The sequence below is a fragment of the Malurus melanocephalus genome, unplaced genomic scaffold (genome assembly GCF_030028575.1).
Source record: "Malurus melanocephalus ecotype Western Australia unplaced genomic scaffold, MMel_1.1 scaffold_332, whole genome shotgun sequence".
NCBI classification, from domain to species: Eukaryota; Metazoa; Chordata; class Aves; order Passeriformes; family Maluridae; genus Malurus; species Malurus melanocephalus.
Window position 1 is genome coordinate 659,359 of NW_026623564.1, and position 21,231 is coordinate 680,589.

Consider the following 21,231-nt stretch of genomic DNA (forward strand, 5'->3'; position numbering starts at 1 on the left):
TGGAAGGGAACTTAAGAGATCATCTAGTTCCACCCTCCCTGCCACGGGTAGGGACACCTCCCACTAGACCAGATTGCTCAGAGCCCCATCCAACCTGGCCTTGAAACWCTTCCAGGGATGAGGCATCCACAGCTTCTCTGGGCAACCTGTTCCAGGGCCTCACCACCCTATGAAGAAAGAATTTCTTCCCAACAACTCAGCTAAATCTCATTCACATCACTTACATGACCTTGTGGATTTAGAGCAGGGTGGTTTGTTTGTTTGGGTTTTGTCTGGGGTTTGGAAAAGAGTAAGAGGATTAGAGTGWTAAGGGCAAGAAGTGACTGGACTCACTGAAATGGCACCTGAAATGCTCCTCATCCTGCACCAGATTCTTTGTACAGGCTTATCAATGCTGCAGCAGCATTGTATGCACCAAACAGTACTGAATTTCTACAAGAATCCACCTCAATTTAAAATATATTATTTAGCTTAATTAAGTTTAGTTTAATTAAATCACTGTGATCGTTTAACTTCTATGCCTTGAGTTTGTATTTCTGATTTCACTATCTGCCTCAAAAGAAACCAGCAGACTGGTGAGGAGGGATCCCTTGGCATCTCTTGCTCTGACATCCCTACCACTGCTGCCCCAGTCCTCTCCAGGCTCATCCAGCTCCCTCTGCCAGCCTAACTCTCCTGCTGAAATCCCCCAAACAGGACAGCAAGCCTAAAGCCCCCAGCTCCTGYTGCAAGAAGCCGACTGCCCAAGGCAATGCAGATGTGCAAAAATTAGTACTCAGAGCAACTAGGCAGTGGCAGTAATTATCCAGAGTCACACCACAGGGAGAGAAGGCAGCTCAGATCCTGCAAAGAGCATTTATCATGTAGTGCTGCTGAGGCACAACCACCACTCTTTGCAAATCCCTGCCCAGGAAAAGAAGCCCTGGCAGCCAGCTGCTGTAACACCAGCAGGGAAGGACAAGGCTGCCCTGATGAGCCTTGCCCAGTAACTGCATTTGATCCCATCACACCACCTTCATTCTCCAGCATCCACCTCTCTGAGCATCCCAGCATCGTGTCCTTGGCTGAAGCGGAGGCCCTGGGCAGAGGATGCAGGCTGCCCAGCAGCCAGAGGAACACATCTGACCGCCAGGAATCTCTGCAGCCTCCCAGCAGCTCTTGCAGCAACCCCTGCACGTTGCACTCTAAGCCAGGTAATGCAGATTGATGACAGAATGTTACAAGTTCCCTTACTTTTTGGACTGTCTGGACTTCTTGTTGCAGCTCGTCCTTTCCCCTTTGGAGTCTTTAGTCCTTCCGCAAGATACTGGTGGCCACTTTCTCCGAGCTCCAGCCTTCGTTTTGCCTGTTAAAAAAWTTTTTTTTAAAAAATTGATGGCTTGTTAAGAAGTATATTTCACTTTATCAAACACAATATTGGGACTATAGGAAAGGCAGAGAGCAGTTCATAGGCCACATGCATCACAATGGAATCAAAATATTTACTGGAATCCTAAGGTAGACTTAAATAAGTCACTCAAAGGCTTGGCTGATGAGGTTTTTATTTGAAAATTTAGTTATTTTTTTTAGATTTGAAAAGCTTAGTGACAATTGCAGGGTGTATTTCAGTCTACTCTGGTACTTCTTAAATAGGTATGAAATATTTTGGCCCTCACTTGAGTTGAGAACGTCTCATTTAGGAAAAACAAAGATAGCCTCTCAAGCACCTACATGTATGAGCCCATAAAGCTACACTTCCTTTGAAAAACTCCTTATATCCACCTAAGTTTGTGCAAAAGAGAGTTAGCGAAAGTTACGTTTTTCCCTTTACTATTTGAAAGGATAGCTTTAAGAGGACCAGTAATTTCCACGACTATGAACTTTCATCAGTGAAATACAAGACATGACATCAAGGGCAGCATTGGACAAGTCTTCTGTGCCTCTCAAAAACTTGTCTTCATTGAAAGCATAACCACACATTTATTTCACATTAACTACCATATGTGCTGCCTAYGTAAAACCAAGGTGGAGCAAAAGTAGCATTAGAAAGATGATGCCTGAAAATCAACTAAATGTTGCATTCAGCTCAAAGGAAAGCTGTGCACATCTTGAATAAGAAAAACAGTGAATGAAACTGCTAAACTATGCAACACAAAGACAAACTGCAATGAAAACCAGCACCAATATGAATTCTGTTCCTAGACAGAAACACAATAKACTATCTTTGGAAACAATTCTATACCCTTCCCTGCCACTCAGGTTRCTGAAATTAAATCTGGGGATACTTGTTATCCTAACAATAGAAAGCACATTACCTGGAGGACACGGGAAAAAGAAGAAAAAGAAGTTTTATGGCYAATCAAGTTTAGACAAATAACTGTTTCTGAAGAATGTTGTTTATTCAGTTAAGTAGAGTAGTTCAGAGCACATCATTTGCYTTTTAATATTCGCCCCAAAGGGCTGGGTAATGTTTTGTTCCTCAGTGAAGCAAGACAAAACAATACATTCTGCTACAAAGTTGTAGACAGAGTTGTATTGTGGATTTGTCTTACGCACTTTACTTTGGTTCTGTGACCAACAGAAGGTTCCAAATAAATTAATTTATATGTATTTACTTACGGATAGCTAACTAACATCTTTCTATTGGACTCTGCTTGCAAACCTCAAGCATATTAAAAGGCAAGTTAAAACACATGAAACTCRTACAAGCCCATGGTGTAACAGCACGAGCAGAGCACTCAAGCCACTCTTCTCTATATTTTGTGCGAAGGGGTCCAAAATTCATGGGTGACAGGGCAAAACAGAACTGCATCCTCCTAACCAACACTCCCAGCACACCACGGGTGGCAGCTTCTAATGGCATGAAACACCTCTGCTCCTTTCAGCTCTCTTATCCAAGGAAATCCAAGGATTTCTAAAAGGTCAACTGTTAACAAAAGCATCCACCTCATATGTTTAGCCAATGTAATTGGATTAAATTAAGATTACAGCTATTCCACAGGGAGAAGTCAATTTCACACTTTTTTATGCAAGTGTTTTTCCACTCTGAGAGCTAAGAGCAAAGGAAGGAGGGGTGAAAAGGGAACAATTCAGGGCGTGGGAAGACTAGGCCAAAGGGATACAACTAAAGATAAAAGAGAATCTCAAAACCAGGTGTAAGAAGGAGGGGCAAAGTTTAAGACATAAAATCTGGAGATTTGCAGCTCTCTCCATCAGAAGAGAAATTTAGGTTTGGATTATACATCAAAACTTTTTGTCTCAACTTGTTTGCAAGACACAAACAACAGTATTTTGTCTCTCCTTTTGTGGTTAAAGACTTATGTAAGTTTCTCCTGTGAACTTCAAATAATGAGAGAGAACACAGCATCCTTTGGCKGCACAGAGCAGCACAAGCCTCTCTGCTTGCACTGGGGCTGTTACAAACAACACGCTCTTGTCAGGCTCACCAGCATGCTGCACCTACAGACAGCGGAAGGCTACAGAGAAAAACACCACATGACAGAGAGAGCTCTACAAGATAGTTGGTTTTTAGGGTACAAAGCACACAGAAAACCTGAGAGAGATTTAGAGCAAAATATTTTAGTGGCTTTTTAAACAGCCCGATTAGTGACAGGTAATTTTAGCAAACCCTGAGGAATGTTTAATTTCAGGCCAGATGTTACACGTCACTAAGCAATGCTCGCTTCCCCTTCCTGTTTTACAAACTTGGTAACTGATAAGATGCAGGACTGAAGTGGTGTATTCTCTCAATTTCTTCTTGCATGAATTRCAGACTAAAGATTTTCTAGTGCTGTTTTGTTTGCACTAGAGATCCTGGGTGACTCACAGTTTCTCTCTCCCATCTCCAAAATTRTTCATAATGCCTTCCGATATCTGGCTTCCCTTCAGAAAACTCAAGATCTGTGATCAGCAGAATCGCAAGCCTTTTAAAAACAGATCTTCATTTGTGTCCCTTATTTTTGCCATAGCACTCTATTCATTATTTGCACTATTTGAACAAATTAATATTATTTGTCCTTACTGCATTATTTGATCAATCGCAGCATGCACAACCATCTGACACAGCACACAGGACCTGCTAAGAAGTAAAAAGCCAAAGGACACCGGCACAAAGCATCCCAATGACAGGGAGAGATAGGAAGCATGGGGACTAAAAACTTCTCAGTAATGTGAAATCTGAGCACAATAAATGGGAGTCAGATACTGCAGGGGGACTGTGAAAGAGGCATAAAAATATATGGAGCAATGAGACAGGTAAAGCCACAAACTGATACATTTCAGCAAGAGACAAAAGTAATGGGAAAGCATCCCATGAAGCTGAACCAGACACCTACCCAACCCCTTGGTCAAGATGTAAAAATTGCGGCATCAACTGTTTTAACTCAAGTTTCTCTCCCAACACTGTGAGCAATCCCTGACGTAGATACAACTACATGTCCACTGTTCAGTGCAGAACACTAAAAACTGGTGGCACCTTCAGTCCTATTCTGTTTTGCCCTTTTAGCTTCAATCCCTTTTCATAAAAAATAAAGAAACCAAGACAGATACCACAATCAACACCAGATGCAAACCCACAAGAATGTCTTTCATAAAAAAACTTGTCTCTAGAGAAAAATAGTTTAAAACTAGCATAAGCTTAAGTATTTTCAAGTAGGCAGGACCCTATGCAATTCACTACAATATTCAGGCTCATGGATTAACTCTTAAGAGGAGGTTGGAGGCAAATTATAGAAGAAGTAAATGTGGTATCAATTGAAAAAATATGTGAAAAAGGTGCAAATGGGAAATTACAGCCCATTCTCCTTAATGGGCTGGTTTGACTTCATGGATGCCTGGGTCTATCACGTTGCTGACACCTCTTGAGCATCCTCCCTCCATGCCTGCTCTCTCCCTGCTCCCCTGGTGCAGGCAGCACTTAACTGATACGTCCTCATCAGACTCCACAGAAAGCTGGTTCAAGAGGTCCCTACCAGCGGTAACTTAGTCCTGCTCCAAAACAGAAGTGATTTTTCTGCTGGGTTATCCCTTGTGGATGATGAGCCTGCACTGAGAGCTGCTGAGCAGAAACAGTGACACCCAACCATGCCCCTTGGGGCATCAGATTGATATTTAAGCAGCTTCACTGTCATGTCACACAGCAATCAACCTCAGTCCTTGGGAAAAGAAACTGGAAGCAATTAGAAATAAAGAAAAAAATGCAGTGTTACCTTGTAACAGACAGTAAGTGCTAAGCATCAAGTAAGAGCCAGGACAAGGTTTGGTCAAGATAATAGAACACAATGCCCACGTGGGGCAGACACCTGCAGTTTTTGAGGACTGCATCATATCCAACCAAAGCCTTATTTTCTATGAGAACTATATTTCTAAATTTGAGGGAAGAAGCAGTAAAACTCTTTCCAATTATAAAATCATGGAGAATAACCTTGCCAGACTATGCACAGTAAGATTTTTCTGCTAGACGTGCCTCTCAGCTTTATTACTGGATGCAAGTTAGTTGCACTGTTTGCAAGAGACAGACCTGAGAAAAATTACATTACCTGCGCTATCTTCTGAAAATCTTTTATCTGAAATATTCCTGCACCCATTAGGCTTTAGCAAGCACATAAAACTTGCCAGAAGAGTGACCTGAGGTTGGCATATTCTATTACCCCAAACCCCTAAATTTAAAAACACTTGGAAAAATGCAGTCAGTACAGCTTCATTATAAGTGTGAAGTGCCAAATTCCACTTCAAACTCCTGTCACAGCTCTTGGGCCTGCACAGCCCATCTCCTTGGAGGTACCATCCAGATCCAAAAACACATGCAAGTCCCTTGCTCTCCTAGTAGGCATGAAAGGTGCATTAGAGGAGCAGCAGTCTGATTTAAATACAAAAGGACAAAATCTGACCTCAGAATGAGAACAAAAGTAACTTGGGACAAAGCCGGCTGAGATGGGGACAGAAGATAAAAACTTATTCCAAAAAAAAAACCAGTGGGATGAGGAGCTGAAAAGAAACTCCAGTTTAGGATTGACTGGGCTGGAAAAACAGGAAAATTGGAAATGACCATGCATGGCAAGGAATAAATTGTTTATATTAAGGGATAGCTGATGGTGAATTAAGCAGCAAGTCAGAAAAATGTATCTTAGGGTTCAGAGGTGGGTGTCTCAGAGCCAGGAGKGAGATGGGCAAGTTAAGCAAGGGACGATGACTAAGCCTAGCATAGTCTCTAGAAGATATTACAATTGCTGGGGGCAGATAAAATGGCAGCTTTTCTGTGTGTCACCACAATGCTGATATTACTGGGGAGGGGATGCAAGCCTTCCCAGGGAGCACAGATAAAATTCTGACTGCAGCAAGGAAGCCATAGCATAGGTTCTTTACTGATACCCACACACTTTGTACAAGCTTTCTTCCACATTTTCTAAATTATGCAGTCCCTTAAAAATACAATTTAAAAGTTGAGGTTCTGGAGGCATGAACTCTASAAAGCTGTTCCAGAGGTCAGGAGCTGCAGAGAAGAAAGCAAATGCATTACATGAAAGGGTAAATTAACTGGAGCTTGACGAGGAAGGAATACAAGAGAGGAAGCAAAGGAAAAAAGACACCTTGGGGTAAATGCATAGAAATATTCATACAGTAAGGAAATGTTTCCACTGAATGGAGGGATACAGGCTGAGCATTTAGAGCATACTCAAGTGAACAAACCCTGGTATGTGGAGAGCCCTGAATGTCTGCCAGAGGGCTGCACCCAGAGAAGGGCATGGCAAACATTTAGGAAGGCTGGAAAATGGGGAGAGGTGCAGAAAGGAAAGCAGAGGAGCTCTCAGCAAGAACGGGGCTCAGCTCTGCTGCYCAGCTCACAAGCAAGGAAACACCCAAGGTCAGCAAAACGATGCAAGAGGAGTATCAGAGCTCCTGCAAACTTCTACTGACTACTCATTTCATACCCATCTCCTCATTGCTCAACAGAAATAAATTTGCAGTTCAAACTCCTGAAATGAGAGGTTTCCCTCTTCCATGAAGAAATATTTACCCCAGTGGTCCACACACAGATACCAATAATTTGTACCATACTACCCTTGCTTTCAAAAGTTAACTCTGGCAGTATAAAACGTTTAAGAGGAGTTTAAAGAAAATAATATGAAGATAGAAAAATAGATGGGAATTAAACTATTTGCATGTAAAAGACAACAAAGTATGTCCTTAAAAGGAAAGTTCTACAAGTCCTCTCAACTCTTACCCAAAATATTACTTCTCTATCAAAAGCAGGAAATCCCATACAGAGGAACAGGACCAGGAATGGCACTTTTAATGAAAACGTGACCTCAAAATGCAGTTTTACTCATAGCCATTCATAAGACTGAGGTAAAAGAACASAAAAAGGTATTAAAAATAGCACCTTGAAAATTGAACACTTTGTAAAAAGTCTGAAATAAGGGCTACTTATTCATCAGGATTATCAGYTGAGTGACAAGCAGCTTGTATTTAAAGTAAAATTTAAAGAATCATTTTAAAGTAAATGAAAAACACTGCTTACAGAAATCATCCTCATTAATCTAATCCAACACATAAGCCCAAAATGTTCTTCTCATAAAACAGCAACTGTATTTTAAGAAAAGGACCAAAAGTACATTCTATTATAGCAATTTCTGTTTCCTAAGTTATCACCCCATTTCTCAGCTATTATAGTTTTGACTGGGGGAAATTCTTCTCTAGCTCTTATATTGAAAATATTAATTCAACTACGGTCAAATTGTTTGGTTTTAATGTAGATGAATATTAAAAGAAAATCCCTTTTGTATGACTTGATTTGGTTTATAATTCAATAAGAGGCACCTCACAATTACCAAATTAAATGACATTCTCATCATTTGCAGCCCCTCCCTATTAGGCACTTGACACTGAGGGCTGAAGGCTGATATGTGATTCAGGTGATGTTTCACTCAAAGCCTAATTAAACCATCTTATTTCTATCGATTTTCCATTTTCATGATTCTTTCGGAAGTATCCAAGAGGCAAAGAAGCCATGAACTGTAAGCACTCAAAGATGAAACCCTATGACTTTYATTTAGCTCCAGAAAGTCAAAATGTGGGTGGCCAAGTTTCAGCAGCAAATTCTTGTTTGAAAGTAGAACCCAAGGCAGAGGAATGGAGCGATGGCTTTCCCTTCTCAAGGTGACTGTGCAGGAAGAAGCAATGCAAGTGCCATGAGTGCCTCCCAGTCACTGCTGCAGAACATCCCACAAAGCCATTTTTAACACCCACAGAAAGGAATACATCAGCCTTCAGGCACGTTCAGCATCTGAGCACGGGTAGCTCACTCCCGTGTCAGTGGCACTGTGCATCGATGCCACCCCGATGAGGCACTTCACACTCTCATTTCGAGCCTGGCTGAACAGAAGAATGTTTTCCACCACTTTTAAATGAAACACAATGGCCTAAACCAAATCATAGCAAGGAAACATAGCAAGGAAATGTTGTAGTTTCTCCCTACACCTGTACAGCAGGTCACTTTTACTGAAGCAGGATTATAATTTCAATGTACTAATTACCTTCAATTTTCATCCTGCTATCTCATGTGACCCAAGCTGCCTTCTGGTCAGGTTATCCCATAGTTACCAATGCTAACATCATTCTGACACCAAGGTTAGTGGCCAACCCTGTTTTACATCACTGCATTTTCTGCCCCTAAGTCTACTGGAATGTCATGGGATCAGCTCACACCCCACCAGACTTGCACTCAGTRTAGTAGCCACTGGCAAATCATGCAKCTTATCTTGTTTTCYTACTCTGCTGCAGTATTGCATATTTTCTTTGCACTAAAAGAGGAAGGACATTACAACGGTTGTGCAAGACATAAACCAAAGCATAAGCCATGTTTCTGGCCTCAAACCAAGAGAATTACACCTATGCTGAATAGGAAATGATTCATCTGAGATATTTCTTATTGCAATTTTTTCCACCAAATACGAAACAATTATTTCTTACTGGAAGCAATGGCTTTGCACTGTACTAAGGTTGAAAGTGCCAGTCATTACTTCATGTTGAAATATGAAAAATTGTTTTCAGGAAACTGCGCCCAGTTTTCATCTCAACTGCTGAACTGCCCAAGGTGAGGAGCATGGGTGTCTTTGGGCGGTCCCAAAGCACCTCCATGCAACCCCCTCAACCCAACAGCTGCCAGAGCCTGAGCTTAAGGAGGAAGCTTAAGGTAAAAGCTCCAGAGACAAAACTTCTGGAAAACATAATGACAAACAGCCAACACTAGCATGCAGAAACACGGACCACCAGCATCTGTGGGGGGGGATTCTGACCACAGGTTTTTGGGGGTGCCTGGGTGCAGCAGGACAGTTTCCCTCCCATCCCCTGGCCTGGGTCATGGCGGTAAGGCCAGACCTGCCCCTGGCAGGCTCCAACACCAGCCTYGTCCTACAAGTTGGTGTCACAGCTCGCAGCCAGTCTGCCTTCCCCTGCTGGCAAGGACACCCCCTCAGCACAGCCRCTGCCTCCAGAGCAGCACTCGGGGATTTTCGGTTACAGTTCGCATCAGTGATTTCTCACCCCGCACATCCTTCGAAGGAAACAAGACTGTCATAAAAGAGGCCTGATGCTGAACTTGCAAACTAATGGCAAGCAGGTGGGAGGGTGGGGAAAGAGATGGGATGCAAAGAGAGAGGGGACAAGATGTGACAGCAGACCAGCTTTCTAAGAGACTTTCTTGGTGCCATTTCTTTGTATGGCATTTATATGTAACAATTACACCAACACAGGTCTCGCGTTACCCGTTCAGACCAAAGTAAGCCACAGAAGGATGTGATARTTAAATTCCCATGGTGTATGATGGGGCACAACATCTCCATGTGGCTGCAGAGTTCCTTGCTGTGTTTCAGCCCTTCAGGAGACTTCCTGCCTCCTGACTAGCAAGGCCAAAGTTGAACTGGACCAAGGGAAAGAAATCTTTTGTATCATTTTCAGGCTAATCCCAAAGAAAAAGCATTGCAAAGCAGTCATTCCCAAAATATAACCGAGAGATTATTTTGTCTTTAGTATTTAAGGACTATTTTTTAAAGTACTCTTTTTAAAAAGTCATTAACTTCAAAATAAGATTGTGATTGGATTTGTTCCACTGAGTGGCTTCCACTCTATATGTGGAAATTAGCACAGCTACTTAAAAAAGGAAAACTTTCAAACACTGTCAGATGCCTGCCAAGTTGTCTATTAAACAAACAAGCCCTGAGATTGGGGGAGGAAGACACTGAGAGCACTGAGAGCTGGAGAACATAATAGGATGAACTTCCTTGTAGGAAATTCCAGTAAATGCCATGGAGTATTAGATAAACAGGTTAAAAACTACAGTAGCAGCATACTGGGCACATATATTGACAAAGGAATCAGGAAAAGTGTTTTTCCTCACTTACAAAACCTACACAATATACTCATAAACCTCTCTGGGAAGATGCAATTATTAAGACTGGACACAAATGTCAGTGTAACAATGGGAAGAGCGAGGAGGAGGAGAACTTAGCACTGGCGTGGCTCTGTATCTCAGTGTAGCTTGCTCTGTAATGGTGCAAGATTGGGCTTGCATCACAAAGTTCACTCACTAAATTGCCAGCCTAAGCCACAGCATCTTGAGATTTGTTTTCCTTGGATACAGGATACCTACAAGAAAGGACTACGTCTGTGGAATTACACAAATGAAATTTCTGGAGTGCAAGTTTTCGTGTCTGCACAAGTCTGCACTCGAGATTTCCCACCCTGGCACCCCAAACCTTCCTGTACTCCATACAAAATACCCACACCMAGTTATACCAGAGCAATGCCAAGGGACTGCATAACTTGACTCACTGAGAATTGATTCATAAGGAACCAACAAACTTGTACATTCTTTCAAAAATTAATGACAAAAGGATCTGTATGTAAACACTTCAGAAACTAYAGCAGAGAGCTACAAACTGGAAGGTAGCAAGTTTTAAATACTCAGGTGCACATGAGCATTAGTGCTGCGTATTCACATCCCCAAAGCAGGYGAATCCTTCCTTTAAAAAAGCAAAAGCCATCACCAAGCTGGGCTCCACATTTTTAATTCACTGTCTGAGGTACGATGGCTCTGACATCKATCTACTTTTTCAATTGATGTAATTAGTAATGAGAAGTCAGATATAAAGTAGCAAAACCTTTTATTYTGAAGTAGTTTCATAACCCAGTTCCACCCAAGTATAAAAGCCTACAGCAGGATTCCCCAAAAGTAATAAATGGACTTTGAATCTATTTAGGGTGATAAAAATATTATCTAGTTTTCAAAGGTCATAGTGAAAGCTGACAAAATACATTCAGAAGACTCAGGTGAGATGCAATGATTTGCATTTACAGAATCAGACAATGAGAAATAACATGAGTCCTAAGCATTTGCTGTAATACAGGATAGTTCTGAACATTATGTAAATTGAGAGAGTATCAGTTCACTTTAAGGAAGCCTCAACATTGTTCAAACAGATTAACCTTGGTAAGTTATTTCTGCACCTACAAGTAACTATAATGCTGACTTGGCACACGAGTTCAGTGTATCATTCACAAGTTAATTAAGTATAGTTTTGAAAATTAAAATTACTAGCATTGGAAAAAAAATCCTTAAATAACCTTGATAAAGTTAACACAATAACCTCCTCCACATACCAAACCTCAGTGTAACAAAAATAAATAGCAAGTGCCCAAGAAACAGGAAAGCAGAGTTTACATATYCAAAAGCAGTCAGAGAGGAGGCTCCAGATTAGCAGAAAGTCACAGAAATAGATAAAACATTRTAAGAGGAGAGTGAGGGAGAGAATCAGAGATAGCAGGGACCTAAAGACCACAGTTGTGGCTGACCGCCTCCTCCATCCTCAACCTGGTACTGCCATCAGAAGGCTTCTCTTCACAGCACATTTCTTTGCCTACAAACTGAACTTGGTTTTCACCTAGCCTGGGTGGCTAAACTCTAGGAACTGAGGACCTCCACTGTCCCCACATCAAGGTAGGCAGCTGGTGCATTCACCTGTATTGCACAGGTCAGTCTGGCAACAGCTTACATGGTTGAAATGGCACAGAGATAGCCAAGTTCCTGATGTTTAAAAKGCTGTGTAATGTCACAGAGAACAACTAATCCACCAAGCTTTCACTGTGATGCACATTCTACCTTGGCAGTATTTTATCAATCCATCGGCCACACCATGGAGCAGAACAACCTGAAAGTGCTGGCAAAATGATGACAAATTTAGCTCAACAGGAAGTTTTACTCATTGTCACCAACAGGGAGGGAATTAAAAAAAAATACAAGAAGGCAACAGGTCGTAAGTGCTGGTAGACTAAATRATTTTCTTTTTCACATTTAGAAAAACTCTGTCATGCACAGGACAATCTAAAACAACTGCTGTGACAGCCTAATTTACAAAACAACAACCAAAACAGATGGTTTTCTGAGGAATCACAGGTAACAAATTTCTAAGGGAAAAGATGTTCAAGTTGCTGCTCTTCCTCAGATTATATAGGATATTTTCAAAAAGTTATCCCTTTTGACTCTTGTGAAGCAGAAAATCTCCATAAAGTCAAACTAGGACTTGAACCTGTATGAAAACTGACCCACACCAGACACAACTGGTCACTTCTACTTTGTCTTCTTTACTATCTATTTCCTAAATCAAATACCTTGCGAGGACTTCTTCAAAAAAATGAGTAGTGCCATGAAGTCTCAAATCTTAAAATGAAGTCAATTTGCATTTTTCTTTCAAATCTAGCCTTTGATAGAAGAAAAGAATCCGACTTTCTAATATGACCTCTGACATATCACAGACCCTAGCTGGTGCCTTGTTGCAGTCGAGAGGAATGCAGTTTTAGAATCTTTGTTACGAAAATGAAATGAACAAGCACTTGTTGTGCTTGGTCAGGAAGGAATATAAACACAATTGCTCCTACCAAAAAYAGGCAGGTGGACTTGGTAACCTCAAGGTTGTTCAGATTTGAAATTACAGAGCGTAACTCTACGGAGAAATTAGAGAAAAATAGTTATTGTGTCAAAACTTGAAGGCATCAACTGATTATTTTCCCCTTGCTTAAAAAAAAATCCAAACCAATTTCCACTTCAAGTTTGCCTTGTTTAAGCCTTCAATATTAAATTCCCARTGTGGTCAAGTTCAACAACTTAACAAGTTCTTTAACACCAGAACCATCTTGGTGAACGGCTGAGATGGGAAAGCACCTCTGGAGATCCTCTAGTCCACCTGCCACTGTTCAAGGAGATGCATACTAGAACAGGATGTCCAGGGCTGTATTCAGTTGTTTTTAATACAGCCAGTGAATGCAGCTCCTCAACTTAAGGAACCTGYTCCTGCATATAATCACCTTTGTTGTACAATGTTCTGTTTAAATGGAATTTCTTAATTTCAGTCAGTGCCCATTGCCTTTCATCCTGTCACTGGCCACCACTGAGMACAGCCTGGCTCCATCTTCTTCACTCYCTCCCATCATGTGTTTAAACACCTCCAGACTCCACAGTCCCAGCTCTCTCAGCCTCTTCTTCTATATGAGATGCTCTGAGGCCTTAACCACCTTCACCGGACCTGTATGTCTATGTGCTCTCATAATGGGGAGTACAGAACTAGATCCAGCACATGAGATACGTCTCACCAGGGCTTAGTGGAGGGAAAGGATCATCTCACTTCACAATGCTGTCCTACAGCAGGTTTCTCCCAGCCCATTCTGGCACCCGTAMTTAATCCTCCACAGAGACAGGACCTTGCACTCCTTTTGCTGAACTTCATGAGGTTCCKGTCAGCTCATTCCTCAAGCCTGTCAAGATCCCTCTGGACAGCAGTACAACCAGCAGCTATACCAAAATTACCTATCTATCTCATGTACAAGTCAAGTCACTTCTTAATATTAATTTAATAAGCAAAATAGAGCTTAATTTGCACCGAAGGGAATTTCCTTCAGACCTCAAAAAATTTCTGCTGCCCTGTTTAACACCATCTTCTATTTTCATGATTTTTCCCTTACAAGTACTAGCACTGAATTGCATGTTATTTTAAGTATCAGCCATACCAAAACTGTTGACTGAGGCAAAAGTATCCCYGCTCTTGTTCCTTTTTTTTGTACATGCCACGACGCAAGCCACAGTGCCACTGCCTCTCAGCGTTGCGCTGGAAGCTGGTGTGCAGTTGCTTGTCCACTACAGACTTCTCCCAAGTGCTGCTTTCCAGGATACAGGCCCCCTTTCATAAGGCATGGCTTGCATTCCCTGTTCTCTGGCATGCAACTTTGCCTTTTGCTRTATTAAAGACACAGTGTGTCTGAATGTGCCTACAGAGCAAGTTGTGAGAGCTCCATTATCATTTACTATTCTGCTGGCAATTACTATCAGTAAGATTTTTGTTTRCTTCTGTGACAGTGATGAAAGTGCTCCATACTACCGGGAATAGCAAAAACCAGAATCGATCAAAAGGACTCTTTTCCTGCCACTTAGCCAGTTTTTAAACCAACTTCACATTGACAGTTATTTTTGTTAATCGAAATGCTTACAAAATTCAACATTTTCTATCAGCCTCATCCACATGTCAGACAGYTGTACCTTTGTTAACTTCTAGCTTTTGGTTGAAAAGCAGGAGAATATAGGGGAGGGCAGGAAGAGCTGGCTGTGGGATACTGCTGGTAAACAATTTTGGAAACACCACAGGCACTCTTTGCAGTGCTGTATACAGAAGAACTCCATCCTCATAACTGCACACTACTTAARCCCTACAGAAAGGTTTATTTCCAGACTGTTGGCCATCCCAAGGATTCTGGAAGTTTTATGGGTGCTGGCACAAGGCTGGAAGAACAGAACATTAGCAGGAGGGTAAAAGAGACAACACCTGGATTTAAATAGGAATTTGTGTCTCTATTCATGAGATTTAATTTTTCCATTCATTGAAGCCTAAAGTTCAGAGAAAGTCCATTTGTCTTCTTGCACTGCTGCCTTGCCCCTCTTTCTCTTTCTGATACCTCTCCTGCTGTATATAACCATGCAGCTATTAGAACTATCCTGTAAGGCAATGGACAGTTAAACAGGATTTTCCAGAAGCCTGGGGAAGTCTTCCAGTGGAATCTAGCACTAAAATATCACCTATTAAAGGCTGCACTAAAAATTCCTTTCTTTAAATAACTTTGAAGAGAGAAGAAACCTATCTACTCAGTTTGGGCCCATGGATTCTTCCCCAAACGTACCTTAATCTGTTCAGAAGATAAATGACCAYATGGTTTAATTGTGCCTTCTTCACAGAAGTTGTAACTTTCTCTYTTATGATCAGTACACCTTGATCCTTTTCATTTTCAAATGCAGTCCCACTTATGAGTCATCTTTCCCTCCTCTCACACACTTTTCAGTCTCTCCTTTTCATCCTTTTCCTCTTGTTTTAGTAAAAGCTGTAGGTAGGGCRAACTAAAATAGCAAGTTTCACAACTGGACATGAGACATCCTTAAATTTAGATAAAATAAGCCCTTCCAAAGCACACGAGAGCTTTCCATCCAGACAGATTTATAAAAGCTACATATAATTATGGAAAGGAATCGGAACAAAAATAGTCTGTGGACGATGCCCTCTCACAACAGTATATGGATAGGAAGGAAGACAGCCTTGTTCTCTTAGAAGCAGAAGAAAAGGCAAGGTAACTTGAGGCAGCCGTGGGAAGCCCCCACCAGCCTGTAGGCTTGCTAGATTGCTAAAAATCCTTGCGCACAATAGATTCCCATAGAAACCCTCATTTTCTACACTAATTGTTTTCCCAACCCTAATTCCAAACTATAATCAAACTGTAAAGCTAAGATTACCCCAGAAAACTTGACTACATCTCACTGTCAGAGACTACTCCAAGCTAAAGCAAAGACAGTCTTGGAACAAACCTGCTTTGCCAGTCATCGGTTTGTCTTGGAAGTCTAAAATCCAAGAAAGCACAAAAACCTGTTGTCTTGCCTTGACATCCGTAACTCCTACCCTTTCAACAGGCACCTGCTGATGAYAGCAGCAAGAGTCATCTTACTCCCAACTTTCCTCCCATGCTTTGCATTGGCAAGGAGCCTCACGCACTCTGTCCTGACTTGGAAAGAGTTCTGCGGCCTGGTCCTACGCTTTCCACCGCAAACTGGAAATTTCGTGTCCACTTCAGGTAAATACATTTTATTGAATTAAATACAAGAAAGTAAATATGGCAGTTACAGTGCTCCTCATGTAAAACATCGACTTCCAAGATAAAAAGGACCACTACACAGCTTTTGCATATTGCTATCCTGCAAGCKTTTCAATGCACAATGCTGCTAAAGAAAGTACTGGGAAAAAGATGGAAATTTTGGCAGCTGCTGAGGGGAGAGGTGAGGCTACTGGCAGGGGGCAGCATGCATAAGGATTGCGAGATAAACACATCAGACCTTTTTCGCAAGTAATCAATAACAAACCAGTTACGTTTGAAATCAGACAACAGAATAAAGCGAAACATTTATTTCGCAGCCCTATGAGTTACAGGCTGGCTCCAGAGCTAGCTGCACACTAGTTGAGTTTGTAGTGGAGGTTTCCTTACAACAAAAATACACATTCTTTTAAGCCAAAGCTGAAATTCAGCAGTACAGGTTTGAGGTCACAAAGGCAGAATTCTGCTGTGGCATGGAATAGGCAGGGCCCTGGGTGCTCTTGCTGTCACGCAGGCTGGTTCCACCTCACCGTTTGAGGGGCAGAAAGGACACTTTGCTATGAGTGCAGTCATTAAACCCAACCATCCTCAGCCAACTTGGCATGTGACTGGCATTCATTACCACTCATCTGACCAGGAGCCCTGTGAGCCTTCCCACCTTCAGAAGCTACGCAGTGTACGGCCCTTGTCCATGGCTGCTGCGCCTGTTGGTTGTAAAAGCCATCCCAATTGCTATCTCCAAGGATTCTCTGATCTTTCATGCAAGACCACAACTCCTTTACTTTCACCTATTAACTATCAATCACATTAAAGCTCTGCTCAGAGTTTTACCTGTCAGACTGTACCTGCCAGAGCAGCACAGCCAGTCTTTCCTCTGGAGACATTCCCTGATAGCAACGATTGCCGAGAAGGCCTCCACCATTGCAAGCTCGCTATGTACATAACTTCTAGGCACAAATTACGTTTATATCTTCACCTACTTCAGTGCCAGCCATCAGACTGTAATTAAATTACACGCAGCCTGGGAGCCTCAGTCAGGGGCTGGAAGAAAAGTGTACAAGGCATGGCACAAGCAGCACTGAACAGATTCTTAGTTGAAGCAAATATGGCTTTCCTCCACGAACTGTCAATGTTTTCAGCCATATTTACTCTTCCATACGCTCACAATTCCGCTAAACCACCCTCAAGTCCCTCAAAGCTGGAGACAGGGGGAGCGTGCGAGTTCCCTGCAGCCCTTGGGCACTGCCGGCCAGGCTCTGGCAGCTGCGCACCCTCGGTAACCTAAGCGATGAGCAGTGGTACAAAAGCCGCCTATTTCTTTGCGGAGCCATCTGTTAGGATTTCATTCCACACAGCTCCACTAGGAGATGCCGAGGCTTCTAGGAGATGCCAAGGTCACACACACAGCCAGGCTCTTGGTCTGTTGCCGCTCCAAGTGAGTGTCCCGTGTTTCGGGAGAGGGCATGGCCAGGGGCAGCCTCTGCTGGCCATCTCCACCCTAACCATGCGGCCGGCTGGGCCAGCGTGCTCACCGGGCTGAAAACTAATCACTCAGCCAGTGTTAGCTTTCAGCAGGAGCAGCCCCCGGTCTGACAAGCACAAAGAGGTAAGAGGGCAGGCGCCAAAGCGGGAGGGAGGAAGGGAGGGCAGCATGACCCTATTTGTGGTGGCACCAACTTGGATCGCTGTGAGCTGACTTGTGAAACTACATCCCCAAAGTCTCTCCCAGGATGGTTCCAGGAAATCCCTTCTGTCACAGACAGTGACACAGAAGTGGTTCAGAGGCACAGACACTGYTCCAAAATCATCTTTTCCTTCCTATCCCATGAGGCAATTAAGGCTTCTCTGACTATRAGATTACACTCCATTTCCAAAAACGTGCAGATAGGAAACAGGAGGATATTTTACTGTCCAAGACAGCCATTCTCGTGCTGCTGAACTGAATGAAAACAGCATGTTGATCTAGGGCACAATGGTGAGAAGCAATGGCAAGACCTCAGTCCCTCAATAACTTTCTGCAGAAACCCATCATGACTGAATTGCTTCGCATTTCAATCCCTGCATGAAGCTCGTGACTACGTGAAGGATCTTGACATGATATTTAATCCTCTTCTCTGTGTTACTGTCTTCAGAAATACCCCACAATTTACCAGCTGCATAACTGCTTAACAACAGCATGTGACTACCGAATTTAAAATGTTGAAAGCAAATCTTGTCCTATCTACCCTAAAAGAGTATCCTCAAAGTGTACCAAGGAAGAAACTGGAATCATCAGTTAGTAATATTATCACTCTTTCCTCACAGAAGAAAAAAAGGCGAAAAAAGCTAATCAAATACTACCACCTTTCTTCCCCTCTGCTATTGCTTCTCCTAACATTAACCACATTTGTGGTTAAATGCAGGGAGTCAAACTTCCTATAAGCAGTGTTGTTACGGTTCCAGATTTCCACTGTGGTTCAGCTGTATCACAGCTCTGGAAAGGCAAACTGGCATGTGCTCAAACCACCACCTTCCCTTGTTAGGGTGAAAAAAATCCATATTGTGGCTCTAAAAGGGCCTTTACAAAAATCACCTTGCTGGCCTGACTTCTAAGATTAAAGATCTTAATAGTGAATGCCAAAAATCACTCGTTGAAATCGATATTCTGGATAAAAATGCTTAGTGAAAATACTGATGCCATTTCACTATACTAGGGGAGATGCAAGTAGCGAGTTAGAATGTACTTTCCCATGAAGACAATACTTTTAACACAAGGTTCTGGCTGGGAAGATCACTGCATCTGCTCCATGCTGGGGCTCATGCCCACACAGTCATGGAGAGGCACTCAAACAYGAGGCAGAGAGCAATAAAGAGGACAAAAAGCATTGTCTCTCAAAGAGAGGTGAAGCACTTGGAGAAGGTGTTCAGCATTACTTTGCAGCAGAAGGAACAATACATCTTCCTAAGATTTGAGCAACRCCAATCAAAGAGACTGGGGCTGAATGTGGACAAAGTATCTGACATCAGCTTTTCAGCAGGAAAGTAAACCTCCCAGGATCATTACAGGCAGGCAGGCAGGCTATCCCTAATCTTCTAGGCCTGCCACACTTGCACAACCACGGGGAAAGCTGGGGTTGCTCTGGTGGGCAAGCAAATTTGCTGGCATCTTGATGCTATCCCTCTTATGCCTTTGCACAATTATGCAAAGTTCCAGATTTGTTGGCTTTTTTCATTTCCATAAGGCACTGCCATCCAACAAGTCAATAAGGCAAGCTCAAGTATCTGATATTTTTAGCTACATATACTATAGCACCTCACAGATGCCTTGAGTTTTCTCCCTGCAAGGTCTGAAAGAGATTCCTCCCTTCTCTGCTGCTGGTTGAGCAGAGTTTGGGGACATGCTGAGACAACTGAGCTTTTCAAACAGCTGGAAAAGCCACATTTCTCCACTTCAAGTGAAGTACAATCCCTGTCTAGTACAACTGGTGCTTCTTCTCCACCTCGCAGGAAGTACAGAAGCATTTTCAAAATGGCACTGAGGCCATCAAAAGAGCGACAGGGCAGTCAAAAAAACCCCCACCACCTCACAAATCTGAAGGGGAAAGAAAAAGGCTGAAATTCTGCTCCTTTCTTACTGAAAACATTGTAATAACTCTTGATTCACTTCAAAACAGAAGGCCTGATGTTGGCCTTAGAGAAAGGAGTCCATCTTAGTTCTCTGCATTGCAGATGAGAAGAATCACATTTTTGCTTGCTCTGACTTATTCCTAAGTTGATTATTCTCCAGAACTAGGAAAGAGGGAGAAAGGAGGGAGATCATAATCATCCTTATATAATTCTTTTAGGTTAAAGAAGTGAATTCATCTTACTTTTCCTAGCAACCCTCTTTCCTAATTCTGAAGCAAATAAATCACACTAAGGATAGTATCCTGAACATATGGCTCTGAATAAGGGGGATTTGCCTGCTTTTCTCTTCCCTCTTCTGTTTTTTTTTTCCCCTCTAAATTAAGTATGTCAGTCTCTGGAATTCCCTACACATTCCATTTCACAGCAAAAGGGGTTCCTGTCCCCCAAAACACAAATACCACCAAAAAAAAAAAAATCCTCTGTAACTACTAACTTAATTCTGCCACAGAAGGCTGTACCTAAGTTTAATATCTATCCAACAGCACACAACTTATTCACTACTGTTGTGTTCACTTTCCACATATTCAGCCAACACAATGCTACCAGGACRAGAACAGGGAAGGACTTCAATGCGCCAAGACCAGCAGCAACATGAAGATCTTTACAGATGAACAGCTCATAACAACGCTGAAGGCTGTCAAATGATCTTGCATCTTTCTTTGCCATCTCTCTTGTAAACATCTACAAAGCACATGGCTCCAAGTACAGAAACTCATGGGATGTCTTTTTATTTTGCACTTTCCTTCTCCATGTTGCATGGTTACACTTCGAATGCTCCCCTGTCTTTCAGCACAGCAGCTGAAGACCACTGGGAAGGATGCTGCTAACCCCGAAATCTGGAAGAGCCTTCCCACAGGCACCCTGCAGTAAGGACCCTAACCCCCTGAAGTTCCTCACTCCTCTACCTGCAATCCAAGAAGGCAGCTGGCGACACTGCGTGGAAGACGATCACAGAGAAGTTTGCCAGCAGGAACGAAAGGTAAGAAGGATGCCAAAAGCCAATGGTCTGCATTTGTCTCTTTTTTTTTAAGCAAAAATAAAACCAAGCAACATAAACGGGACTAGCAATAGAAATCAGGAAGGCAGTGTAAATGATTTTAAAGAAAGCGTGAATCGAAGTCATACCAAAAGCCACCTGAATGTTTCTCTATCGTAGGCAATTTCTCATGTTCTTTTATGTCATCTTTGCAGTGTCAGATTTCRAGAGAACAATTCTCAGCTCAGCACGACAGAACAGTAATACCAACGGGCATGCAGAACATTAGCATGTTATAAATAAACTGCTAACTTGAGGTGGGAAAAATCATCAAGGCAGYTCTTATGATTAAGAATCAGAGAAAGAAAATGAGCAATTTGCCTATGCTTTCAGGACACTGGATTTGACACAAAAAAAAAAAAAAAAAGATTTGA

The 21,231-nt window shown here is 42.3% G+C and overlaps 1 protein-coding gene across 2 annotated transcripts in view; it reads right to left on the reverse strand.

Moving 5' to 3' along the window:
• The window catches only part of E2F3 (E2F transcription factor 3), a 42,123-nt gene that overhangs the window by 10,111 nt on the left and 10,781 nt on the right, over positions 1-21,231 (reverse strand). For both annotated transcript variants that reach the window (XM_057377901.1, XM_057377900.1), the window contains exon 2: positions 1,234-1,345. In XM_057377901.1, the coding sequence (XP_057233884.1) occupies positions 1,234-1,345 (112 nt within the window). The remainder of the gene's footprint in view (positions 1-1,233; positions 1,346-21,231) is intronic.